This window comes from Uloborus diversus, chromosome 5 (genome assembly GCF_026930045.1).
Source record: "Uloborus diversus isolate 005 chromosome 5, Udiv.v.3.1, whole genome shotgun sequence".
Taxonomy (NCBI): domain Eukaryota; kingdom Metazoa; phylum Arthropoda; class Arachnida; order Araneae; family Uloboridae; genus Uloborus; species Uloborus diversus.
The window spans coordinates 109,434,146-109,447,354 of NC_072735.1; the positions used below are offsets into that span (position 1 = coordinate 109,434,146).

The window sequence follows — 13,209 nt, forward strand, 5'->3', positions numbered from 1 at the left end:
TATGCACTGGCTTATATAGCACCTTTTCCCCGATTACACCGACAATGTAGGGTCATGCGCATTGACACCAAACTTGGATCATTTGCATATCAGATGTCACTCTTCTTATACGCAAAATTTCGCGATTGTCCCTTTCTTCTTTCTTGGGGCGCTATTTTTAATGCTCCTGAGTGTATATATAGATTTAGTAATATCTTTAAAAACTGTTATGTTGAGATTAATATTGTTATGAGTTCAACAAAACTTCAGAAACTCTTCACGATTTTCGTGAAATAATTTTCCTCTTTACCGAAAAGCTGTTTTAGAAGTTTTGATGTGTTTAAAGCAGTTTTTATCGAACTATCTCTGTAAATTTGGGGCTTGCTTCCCATGCCGGAGCCGTGAGTTTGATTCTTACTAATGTCCTGCGTGTTCTATTCTTCTCTTGTGTTGTAAATCTGTCCTGTGTTTGTACGGAGGCAAAGCTACTTTGATCGCGGTCCTTTGTGTATGTGAAACTGATTAGCTTCTGTATAAGTAAGTATATAGAAATGAACAAATAAAACATTTCTTCAAACTTGTATTTTCGGAACAAAAACAAATAAAGTCAAATTCTTGAGCAAGGTCATTAGTATTATTAAAAATGACCTGAAGTATGCTTTTTCACAATTATTGCTCAAATTTCAAAACTTTCTCAAGACCAAACAAGGGCAGGTTGCCCGTTAATTTCGAGAAAGTGATTGATATTACATAAACCGAATATAGATGTTAGATTCCCTCAAAAAATTTGTATTTAATTCTTTGATTTCATATGTTCTGATAATTAAACTTTTGATTTTTGATCGTGGAAAATTTGCTTTTAGAAATTTGAAACTGTCGATCCTGTTGTCGATAAAATGGTTTCTATACTACAAGGCGAAGATTGGAAGCGGGTTCGTACTATTATCACCCCCACATTCACAACGGGGAAAATTAAACGGGTAAGAAACGCTTTTGACACTGCCATCACTGTTGAAAACTCTCGCTTTCTTGATGTATTTTTTACTCTTCTTGTTTCAATGTGTTTGCAGATGGTGAAAATTTTCAAAGAATGTGCAAATACGTGTGTCACGAATTATAAAGCTTATGCGGAACAAGGAAAACCTGTTGACTTAAAAAAGTAAGAATTCTTTTGTAGCACTGACCGCTGTTCATACTGTTTTGTTTTTTCTTCATAAAAGAATGACAGCCCATGAAAAAACTCTGAGTTAGAGTTTCTAAAATTCTTCGCTGACATTTTGGCATGTTTTAAATGTCTAGTTAAAAGATGTAGTTGTTTTTGCGTAATTTCAACAAGAATGTTTAAGTAAAAATAACACTACCCCTGCTAAAAGGTTTGATCAATTGTCAACATATAAATATGAATGAAAGAATATTTGAAAAAAAAGAAAAAAAACCCCCGAAATTTTAGGAATGCGTAGAGCTTTTGAGTATATGCTAAAGATAGGTTGCCAATCCTGCTGCAAGAACGAGTTAGATTTCGTATTTTATGAAAAGAAAATAAATTTGACTGTTGATAAAAAACATACATTTCGGGTTTTGTTTTTTATTTTTTCAGAATTTATGGTGCTTTTACAATGGACATCATTGCAAGTTCTGCTTTCTCTACAAAGCTTGACTCACATAATGACCCAGAAAACAAATTCGTAAAAGCAGCAAGAGATGCTTTTACAAGGAGCATTAGCTGGAGACTTGTTATTTTCTGTAAGTTCTTGTTCTGTTTTTAAATCGTAACAGTTTAAGGAAAATTTATACTATGTGTTTTAAAGGTGGTGCTTGGGGTGAGGGAAAGAGGAGCACATGTGACACATAAGATAAATAAATACCTTTGTGCTGAACAGTAAAGTAAGAAAAAACAACGTCAAAAAAGCACAAATTGCCGATTGCAGCAGACACGTGTTTCGGCGTTACAGGGAACGTCTTTTTCAATGCAAAAAGTAATGAGCTTATGGATGAAAAGTCTGATGTCTTTTCATCCATAAGCTCATCACTTTTTGCATTGAAAAAAGCGTTCCTTGTAATGCCGAAACAGTATCTGCTATAATCGGCAATTTGTGCTTTTTTGACGTTGTTTTTTCTTACTTTACATGTGACACATATTTATTTTTTCATTTCTTTATTTTTCAAAAAAAGAATTGTCAATGTTTCAGGGAGAAAAAATGCCTGCATGAATGATCGGTCTTTTCTTTGTATCATGGAGTTTTTGAGATAAAAAAAATATTTTTGGTATTTAAAAAAAAACGAATTCTGTTGTTCAAATATTCCCCTATAGGAGGGCATATGTGAACAAGATCATCATATTTCAAGGAAACACTTTTTACCTTGCTGGTGACAAAAATGCAACACAAAGAATGACCAGAGATATCACAGCGAAAGGTATTTAGCAAAAAAAAAAAAAAAAAATGTTGTGCGAAGATTAAAAGATTAAAATCAGAGCTTCTTGTAACGTGGGGATGGTGATAATATCAGTAGTCAGTGTGTAGCTGCCACACGCCTCGGCATAGAATCAAATTAGAGGCTGTATATAGGGCACCAGTGACATACTTGCTTAAGACATCGCTCTCAAGTTTTCTGAGCCTTTTAATGTATTTAGAGTTTTAAACCTATTTTTCTCTCATGCAACTACATCTCATCTAACGTTTGGCTGCTTCCGGATCCGTTGAATTAGTTAATTCTTTTTTATTTGCTCCATTTCGAAAAAACGTCCGACCCCCAATAACAGACATCAAAACTTCTAATGATACTCAGTAACAGATAGGATGAGGAAAGGTTGAGTAATGGACATAATTCCCATTTTCTCTTCAAAATATGCAAAAGTTTTTTATTTTTAGAACTAAAGCCTTAGTTAATTTAAATGAACATGAAAAACCAGTTGACCTCGTGATGTCTGTTCATAACCTTCCACCACTGCCTTGTAAAAACCAGCTGGCTCATAAAGTTCACTCTGATAACCCTAGATAGTTGTAGCGTATTCATGGCCCACAGCAACATCAGTTTTACCCGTCTAAAATTCTTATTATTTAAACCCAAACTTATGACTGTCTGTTACTGGACCCTTGTCTGTTATTGGTGCCGTTACCTTAATTAGGGTATAGCAGTCCACGCAACTCCCAGATATCGCCAAAGTTGGCCTGGTATAGAAACGGGGTTATATATCACGGGTCAGCCATTGTGCAGGCATGAATCACTCTCGTTTTCAATTAGTGATAGATAGAGAGAACAAGCAGAACAAGAAAGCAATTCCATCTGATGGATAAAGATTTCTTGAACATTTTGTGTCACGTGTGATCGCGCATTATCCTGTTGGAATATGGCTGATGGCAAGCGCAGAATGTATGGCAGGACCACGAGGGGTTCAACACCTCAGAGATGTAGCGCTGGCTGTTCAGTCTACCGGCAATGCATACTAGAGCAGTTCGGCAGTGAAATCCAAAACCACCTGAAGACAACATACCGGGTTTGCACTCGGATCCGTGTGGCAATGTATGACGCAGCAGTTTGGTAGCCTCTCACCACGGTGTCTCTAAACTCGAATTCGACCATCGTGATATTGCAGGCAGAAGTGGGATTCGTCAGCAAACACAATGTACGTTCCATTTTGTTGCCCATGTTCACCGTTCATCGCACCACTGGCAGTACAAACGCGTGCGGTTTCTAGTCAAGGGTAAACAAAGGAATGGACGCCTTGCGGACATCCCACTATGCTGTTAACGGGATACGAGAGAACACCGAATAATGCATAACAGACTGAATCTGTTGTTTTATGGTTCGTCTGAGCGATCCATCATTGCCCGTGGTATAATAAAAATTATAGCAGTGGCGTGCCCTTCCAATAACGATCAACAATGATGAGGCCGATATTTAACGACATTTCGATTTGATATGACGAAGCAAGAACACAATATTTACCTTTGTTAATTTCGTTGTGAATCACGGGAAAACAGAATTTAGTATCATCCGTTGCTATACATGCTCAACTTTCAGAATTATATATTTCATTTTTACATCATTTCAGTAGTACTTCAGATGTTGTTAAAAAAGAAACTGAGCTGGAAAAAAGGAATTACATAATTACCTTTGAGACATCATTTTACTTTGAGCGTTAGCTTTAACAATCGCAATTAAAATTGATCCAAGAGTAATAACTCTGTGAGCATATACTGGTTACGACATTCGGAGACTGCAGTTTGCATTATTTTGGAATCATCAATCTGGTATTTCTACATTGGTAACCTTAAACAAAGGCGGAACTGCAGGCATTCTCTGGACGTCGCAACCGGACTGTCGGTATAAGCGTATAGTTTTGTAGTTTGCTCACGTATTATATGGATTTGGCAAACGTCAAGTTAAGAGTATTTATGTATGAGGGGGAAAGTAAAAATTTGATGTGCGTGTTCCGCTCATTTGAATGTGACACTGTTTAATTTTGAGGTTTACATACAACTGCAAAAGCTGACATCCCTGAATACCATAGGTGGATTTAGGACTGAGTTTCTCGGGGGCGGGGGGGGGGGGGGGCAGGATTTTTTTTTGGAGCAACATTTTCATTGCCCTACACTCCCATGTTTTTGTCTGTTTCCTGTGATGCATAAGTAAATGCTTTACTTTTTTGTGTGTCGTTTTCATTTAATGTGTGATTTCATATTGTCCTTTTTAAATTGACTTTAAGAGAAAGAGCTGGTCTCAAGAGAGTGACGCAGGGCTCCCTTTTAAATGTGAAATGGAATATCTCCAATTTTAGGGGGCTGGGGGTTTCTCCCCCGGAGGAAATTTTGTAAAATGGATATAAAATTCTGCATTTTGAAGCCTTATAAAGGTTAATTGGATAGACATAGAAATTGATAACTAGATTATACAGTTGTTCAGTATTGTTCAAACTTTCTAACAAACAGCCATTTTGAGTTTGAACGAAAAAATAAACTAAAGATTTCTCATTACAATAACTTTTTTTTAATTATAAGTAGTGCAGAAAACGAAAAGGAATAGAGATGGTGTATCATTTTTCCCCCCCGGCAAAACAGATTAAAAATATGACAATATGGTGTAGAAGTAATTAGAGCCCCCTTTGCTTAGGATTTTCAAAGACTTATCAAATTATTTTCAAGGACTCTAGAATAAATAAAATTATTTAACGCACTTCATTTGTACTTTCCAGTCTCTGATATTTTAGTACTTGATTGTAAATGTTTTACAGTCCTGTTCTAACTTTGTAAGAAATAGCTATTTTAAATTGAAAAGAAAAAAGAAACCATAGATTTCTCATGACAACAACTTTTCTTCAGTTGCAAGTGGGGCAGAAAACGAAACGAAATAGAAGTAGTGTGTATTTTTTTCCGTGCTAAACAGATAGACAATATGCAGAAGAAGTAAGATAAAAGCAATCAATACAAAAGAATTTCCAAAATACTGCATTCGGGATTGAATAAATAGCAAGATATGAAACATGTGAGTCACACAAATTTATTTCAAATAATATGTTACAAACGTGAGAACCATTATTTTTGCATTTTTAATACAGGATGTGGCAAGGAGCTGAATTTGACATATTTTGGCATTCCTCCCCCTCTACCATTAGTTAGAAATTTTTAAATTTAAGGTTTGAAGCCACACGTTTCCAAATATTCAAGGTTTTCAAGCACTTAAAAATGAAATTATTTTTTTCAAGCAATTTCCATTTTTTAAGGGACGAATCATGAATTTTTTTGGGAGTTAGGGACCCACTTCAAAGCAGGGGCCCTAAGCAATGGCTTGTTTATCTTATACTCAAATTCGACCGTGTTTGAAATTCACTCTTACCTGCAGATGTTTGCTTGATTTCTTGTAATTTTTACGAAAATTCGTCAGTTTTTACGGTTAAAGGATTTTTACAATTTTACCAATCTTTGTTAGGTTTTTATAGACTTTTATAAAATTTCAGCAAATTTTTCCAAAACTTTTGATGACTCAATTATTTAGATTTCAACAATGACAAGGATTGACTCACTTAGACTTAGATGATTATGACTTACCTTTCTTTTTAAACAGTATTTGTAAAATAAGTAAAATTGTACTCTCCCTCTAAGTAAAAAGATTCATTTAATCAGAATACTCAGATAACTGAAATTTATTCAGTTTGCGATAGTATTTATTTTTTTCCTCTCTCTCTCTCTTTAAAAGAGAGAGAGAGAGAGAGAGAAGGAAAAAGAACTATGTTTTTTAGAATTTCTCAAAAGGCCAATTAATCTACTAAGAACATAAATATTATGCACAAATATACTTTAAATGTGAACACAAATCATAAAGAGTAGATCGTTCAGTTAGCGAGAATGGGGGAGAGGGGGGTTCTCCTTTACTTTAGGTTCTAATTTGTTAAAATAATCGTCAAATATTATAAGTGTTGCAGCTCGTTTAACCTATATTTTCATTCATATACTTGCCCAAATGGTTTTCAGTCCAAAATAGTGAATTTAGACGCAATTTCAGCACCCCAGTGACAGTTGTACTATTTGTATGTAATGTTCGTTTATTTTCCTTTTCTTTTCTGCTTACAGAAAAGGACGTTCGCTTTTCTCTTCATTTTCATTGAACTACTCAAAAAAGAAAAAGTCATGATTTTTTTTAAAGATTTTGGAAGATGTGTTGTTAATATATAAAGTCCTCCCAAAACTGGTGGGCACTGCCTCCTATGCTCCCCTATAAATCCACCCATGCCCTTCTGAACTATTGAAAAAAATATTTTTTTTTAAAATTTTTGGAAAATGTGTTGTTACTACATAAAGTCTTCCCAAAACTGGAGGGGGGGCATTGCCCCCTCTGTCCCCCATAAATCTACCCATGCTGAAAACTAATAGATGCGTCCATCTCCGCCTATAAGCTCAATGTTTGCCTTTCCATGCAAGACTACTATTTACTTTTTTGGAATTAGTGTATGCACTTGTTCTTTGCAGTTTTATTTCCATCGTTCCTGAAATTTTTTCGAATCAGCGCCTTCCCTCCAAAAGGAGTCAACTTCTTCAAGAATGTCACTTTTGAAATTATAAAAGAACGGAAGAGAACGGGAAAGGTATTTCCTATTTACAAAGTCTGATTTTACGTTTTTTACAATTAATGCATCACAACTTGTTACTTATTTTTTACTTCCTTTTACAAAAAAGGAAGAACTGTATTCGCGAAAAAAATGGCACTCAAAAATCGACCTTAATTTCCATTTTGCTCAACACCGAATGAATGTTGCGTGTTTCTTTCGACTCGACCACACGTGGATAAGTGCCTAAGAACGTATAGACACTCGAGATATACATTTTGACGATTCCTAATTTAATTACAACGAGTACGTATGTGCGTATGTATGTCGCATACGCAAGAACGGTATGTCCTAGAAAGTTGAAATTTGGTACGCAGATTCCTAGTGGGGTTGAGTTGTGCACCTCCCCTTTTGGTTGCATTCGGGTGTTTTTTGCCCCTTTTTGGGAGAATCATTGTTAATTTCGATGTAAACTCAAGTGGTGTTACAATTTGGCGGACACTTGGCGATATATCGCCAGTCTTTTGGTCGCCAAGTTTTGTCGCCAACTTAACGACAAATTTGGCGATTTAAAAAAAAAAAAATCTGGTTTCAATTTGGCCATTGTTGGTGATATTTAGAGAGTAAACTATTGAATCACATTAAAATTACCAATAATGGGAAAATGACATTAAATTGGAGTAAAAGGAAGTCGTGTGATGCACACATCAGCTCGTTATGAAATTAAGTTTTTATTAGTAATTATCATGTCTATTCACTATTACCAGGTATTGATTCCCCGAGATTTCGCATTTAATGAGCACAGATCTAGCTATCGTTAGCCAAAAAATTGTCTATATTGTACAGTAGACCTTCGTTTTACGCAGGTTTATTTTACGCGGTTTCGATTATATGCGGTTTAAGATTTGACACCTTTATTTTATTTTACGCGGATGAGTTTCGGTTTTACGCGGATGCAGCAATGCAAAGAGATAAAATTTTTCCCTCTTTCAAAATACAAACTACTAAAGATTGCAGATTGCGCGTAATCAACTGCATTTTGGCGTGCTAATAATCGAGCTTGGGTCACTGGAAACATTTTATGCGATTGGTTCCAGCACTCTTTCCAGAAGGAAAGTTTTTAAACTCACACAGTTTAGAACTCACTGGAAGAAGAGTTTCCAGGAGTGACAAAGGACGCCAAAACCAACGAGGATACCAAAGTCGGTGACGCACAACCAAAAGCTTTCACATTGAAAATTTTGAGCCATTCCTAGACAATAGAAATGATCTTTCTGATTCGTTAGAGAAGGAATATTCTACCATGGAAATGACGCAAGTGATCATGGATGCGTTAATGCTCTGCAAAGTGTTCCAGAGAAAAATTCTCAATGACTGCCAAAAGACTATCATAGCCAGCTCCTCTTTAAAAACAGGACAAGAAATTAATTCATGTGTTCTTTATGCATGTTGTGCATATAAGTTGATATAAGTACACATTGAACTTATCATACAATTAGTCATCACTGGAATGCTTAGTATTTTTTATTTTATTATCTACAGAACCAAACTCTTATTTTAACGCTAGTATTAGGTCTCAATTTACGCGGTTTCGATTTACGCGGCATTTCCGTGGAACGTAACCCCCGCGTAAAACGAGGGTCTACTGTATTTTCGTGGCTGTCTTCAGATGCAATGAATTACTTATATTATGGGTTGCTGTAATTTACATGGCCAAATCCAGACACCTTTAATAGATTAGGAGTACCAGTGTGATGTTTTGCTGATATAATTTTTGCTGGAAAACGTTTGGCTATTTTAATATTTTATAGAACATTCTAAAGCCTTCAAACGGCGCATTTAATTCAGATCAAAATACTGGACCAAAATTTAAAAAAAGGAAGTCATTAAAAAAAATGAAAAATGTCATGAAAGTTTGTCAACATTTCTTCGGCTACAGTGTGGCATTTTAAGAATTAACAAACAAACCAACAAACTGAGTGAACAACATAGTTTTCGTTTGGAAAAATCTTTTTAACATCGAAACATATGTAGGGTAGACCGGGGCACGTTTACGAGGATTTTTTTCAATGATTTTTCTAAATTTTATGTTTTAACTTAGGAAATTTTAGACATTGCGGTTTTATGAAGCAGTTAATGGAGTCAAAATTGGTATGTTCAGTTGTTGCTCAGTTTGTGTTTTTAACCATTAAAAAAAATTATTTTTGAGTCCAAGTCGGCTACGTAAACGTGTCCCGGACACCGGGGCACGTTTATGCATATTTATTTTGACACCTAACGTGGTTCTGTTAGTGTTTTGAACATAATGCCTTACCATCGTTAAAATAAAGCAAATTTATTACAGACTGAATAATGTATAAAATAGAAGCTGAACGGGCTTGAAGTACATGATTGTAAGCTATAAGATACGAATTTGTAACTCGATTAAAAATTAAATGGTTATTTTCAAAACTAAAAAGGCTGAAAATATTCAAAAGTTTGAGACAGTTCAGAGTGAAAAGAGCGTCAGGGCAAGTTTAGAAGTAAGACGCAGTAAGAACGTGCATAAAGCTGCTCAGACGTCAACGCGTAAACTTGTCCCGTCGCCAAGTTTGTATTTATTTTTAACGTGAAAGAAAATTTATTAACATTTCAGTTCATTCAAGTACAATTCTCAAAAGAGGATGAAATTCTGCTAATTTTTATACATATGTTTTTTTTTAACTAAGTATTATTTATTCACAATAAGCTTCAAAATGTTCAACTCAAAATTTACTCGATTTGGTAGAAAACAGATTATTCTTTCTGCTTTTTAGACCGAAGTTCTACTGATGCTTAAAAACGTATGAGGATATTTGCTAGGGAGCAGCATCAGTATAACATGACTGTTGGCTCTCCAGTTATAATTCGTTTTGAAAAAAGGGCACTACGTAAACGTGCCCCGGTCCACCCTACTTTATAATGATGTTCTCTTCTTATTCATGATTATTTTTCAGATTAGTGAAAATTATGAACATTATTAGTACCAGGTTATGTAAAACATTTTAACTAAAAGAGCAAGAACTGAAAATTGAACAATATTAAATTTGTAATCAGTATAAATTATGAATTCAATCTTGCTTATAGAAGTACAGGGTAAGTGATATAAATATTTATGGCATTGTGGTTTTGAGATTGCATTTAATTATAAGAATGATACAATGCATGCTTTTTTTTTATATGTATAGAAACGAAACGACTTTTTGCAACTTTTGATGGATACTGCAGATGAAGTACAAGAACAAGAGCAACTAGACAACGAGAAAGAGGATTTGACAGAAAATTATGGCAAAGATGATACGAATCATCAAGTGTTCAAGAGTGTTAGTAAGAAATGTAAGTTTTTCCACATTTAAAAAAAAAGCTCTACATATGATGACTATTGTAAAGACATAAATTTGATTTTTTTATGACGAAAGAAAGAACCCAAAAACCATGAGTAAACATCGAACAAAACCTTTTGCATACAGAATACATACATAGTGGAGAATAAAATTGTCCCTTCTGCCTATAATCTTCCTATTTTTTTTCCTCAAAGTAGAAAATTTTGCACTTAAGTGATGATGAATATTTTCTACGGTTGTTTTTTCACGAAGTTAAAAGTCCTAACACTTTGGGATATTGTTATGTAAGATAGAAGTTAATAAAAAAATTGAGGAACTACTTCTATGTGAAAACAACTTTTGGCCACGAGGTTTCACTCTATTGATGTTTTCCAGGGTAGTTCATTTCTCTGTTGAAGAAAACTCTGTCATCTTTTGATATAGCTCTCTGAATTTTCGTATTTTCACATGCATGATTTTCTTTTTACATCATTTATAATCATCGCTTAGCTTCCCGATCATAGGTCGAGTTAGATCTGGAGTAAAAAAGTCGCTATTTCCAGTGGTGTCAAAAAAAAAAAAAAAAAAAAAAACTGGGGGACAATTCCTTCTCTTTTTACTAATAGATTTAATGAAGAAAGTAGTGCCTAAATTTTAGCTAAGCCTAAAAAAGTTCTTACGTAGAACGCGGAAAATTATACCCTTTCCAAAGATATGTAATATCAATACGTGCAAGTAATTTTTCACCCCTTTAGTAGGCAATAATATGCAATTTACGCGAAACCACCGTAGCTCGAAGTAATTTTGTACGAAATTTCAAGGCGTTAGGTACTATGGGGTCTCCTGGACGCAGGGATTATTATAACACATTTAATAAATTGTTGCAAATGAACTAGCTTTTACTTTCAGATGTGTAACTGGTTGATCAGATGACTTCTTTGTGCGTAAAGAAAGGAAAATCTGCAATAATAAGCATAGTGTGTGCGATAAGTGCCTGTAATGTGGGTCTTTCCTCACTTAAATCACTCGGCCTAGAAGATTTATATAATTATAGCTTTATCTGTGGCATCTATTCACAGATAATTGCATGCATAACTATTTTGGTACTATCTGTAGTTTTTTTTAAAATCTATTATAGAATGAGGATGACATTTTATAATTTTTAGATTTTATGTGATCCCCATACAATTATTTAATTTACAAGGTTTTTACAAAGATAACTCATTCTTAATATCTCCTTTCTCAAACTTTACAAATTTGTGACTCAGAAAAAAACAATAGTGACGACTTAAAACAATAGTGACGACTTAAATTAATCTAAGCATGTTTTGTGATTGAAGCATGTTTCATAGAAAAATATTTGAAAATGCTAGTTTTAAGAAAAGAGTTCCCTACAGAAATTTAATGTTTATTTAATTCTGAAAAAATAAACTAACTTTTCCAAAAGTTACAACTGCAATTACGAACTCAGTTAATATGTTAAAACAAACAAATTACACGATTAATTGATATAAAAAATGCACGTGATTACTAATGCATTTGTTTTTTAGGCTAAGACCATACCTAACCTAGCTCAACAGCTTATAGCCATTAAGAAGTAATTATACATGTTATTTCTCAAATGTGTTTCTTTTCTACAAGCAGCTCAGCTCCTATTATTAAGCACTTTTATTATACTTGGCTTCTTTGTCACAGAGTAATCTGAGGCCTGGTTTTGCTTATATTTCAGCAACTAGATCACTTAGAGACTTCTGGATTTCACTAAATGATTTGCTTAATCTTAGCAACTTAACGCTGAAAAATTAAAATTCTGAAATAAATTATTTCGGTTAGGATGGAAAATAGCAAATTTTATGTAATTTCCCCATTAAATGTTTAAATATAAAACTCATTGTTACAAATTTTGTTGCCTTGCTACAGTAATGCTAAAAGCAATCATAATAAAAATTTTGAATCAAGGCTTCTCTGAAGCAAGGTTGAAATTAGCAAGCATGAAATCAGCAAGCATAAATCCTTGAGAGGAACAAGGATTAAATTTTAGTGCCAACTGCTAAAAGTTTCAGACACGTATACAGTTTTTTTCCCTTTAAGTACCAAGGATTTATATGAAAAAATAAGGTGAAGTTTCGTGATGGTAAAATTATTCTATTTCTGAAATACATTTACTTTAAAAAGAATAAAATAACAAAATTTTTTTTAAAAATACTAAGCACTTTTCATAACGCACTCAAAAGGACAAAATAACCTTTCTGTGTCAGGAAGGACAATTTAATTATTCCTATAGGTTTCGAAAAGTCCAAGAAAATGACACCACAAACGAAGAAAAGTGTGGTTCTAGTCATTTAAGGGTCATTCCATACGAAATGAGCAAAATTCGCAAAAAAGTGGTGGCCGCATGGTAACAGATTTCTATGAAATTTGGTATACAGGTTCCTTTTTTGCCTATATAAAAATATCTAAAATATTTTTGCTTAAAATTTCTTATTTGAATAGTTACATGCGATTAAAAATTGGTCAAGTTGAACAGCATTCTCATAAATGCCAAGTGTTGCATTTTTGAAGGCTTGTATCTTATTAACTATTTAATGAAAACATTAAAGTTATATGTTTTTGCAATCTATGGATTAGGGTAATTAATCTGATGTCAATTTTCAAAATTATTATAGTTAACTTTTAACCGAGTTTCAAAAACTGAAAATATTTCAATTTTCTCATAATTAAGCATTTTATTTTTTAATCTCAATCTTTAAGGAATGCATTAGCTTTGATGAAATTAATACTCAATAATGTGCTAAGTATCATAAAAGAAATACCTTACTTTTAAAGTTGTATTTTAACTCCTTTGTC

General features: G+C 33.8%; 1 protein-coding gene across 1 annotated transcript in view; it reads left to right on the forward strand.

Moving 5' to 3' along the window:
• Positions 1-13,209, forward strand: part of LOC129222876 (cytochrome P450 3A2-like) — a 45,132-nt gene that overhangs the window by 18,578 nt on the left and 13,345 nt on the right. Inside the window, exons 5-9 of the mRNA XM_054857435.1 lie at positions 843-959; positions 1,050-1,138; positions 1,577-1,722; positions 6,945-7,060; positions 10,228-10,375. Coding sequence (XP_054713410.1) covers positions 843-959; positions 1,050-1,138; positions 1,577-1,722; positions 6,945-7,060; positions 10,228-10,375 — 616 coding nt within the window. The remainder of the gene's footprint in view (positions 1-842; positions 960-1,049; positions 1,139-1,576; positions 1,723-6,944; positions 7,061-10,227; positions 10,376-13,209) is intronic.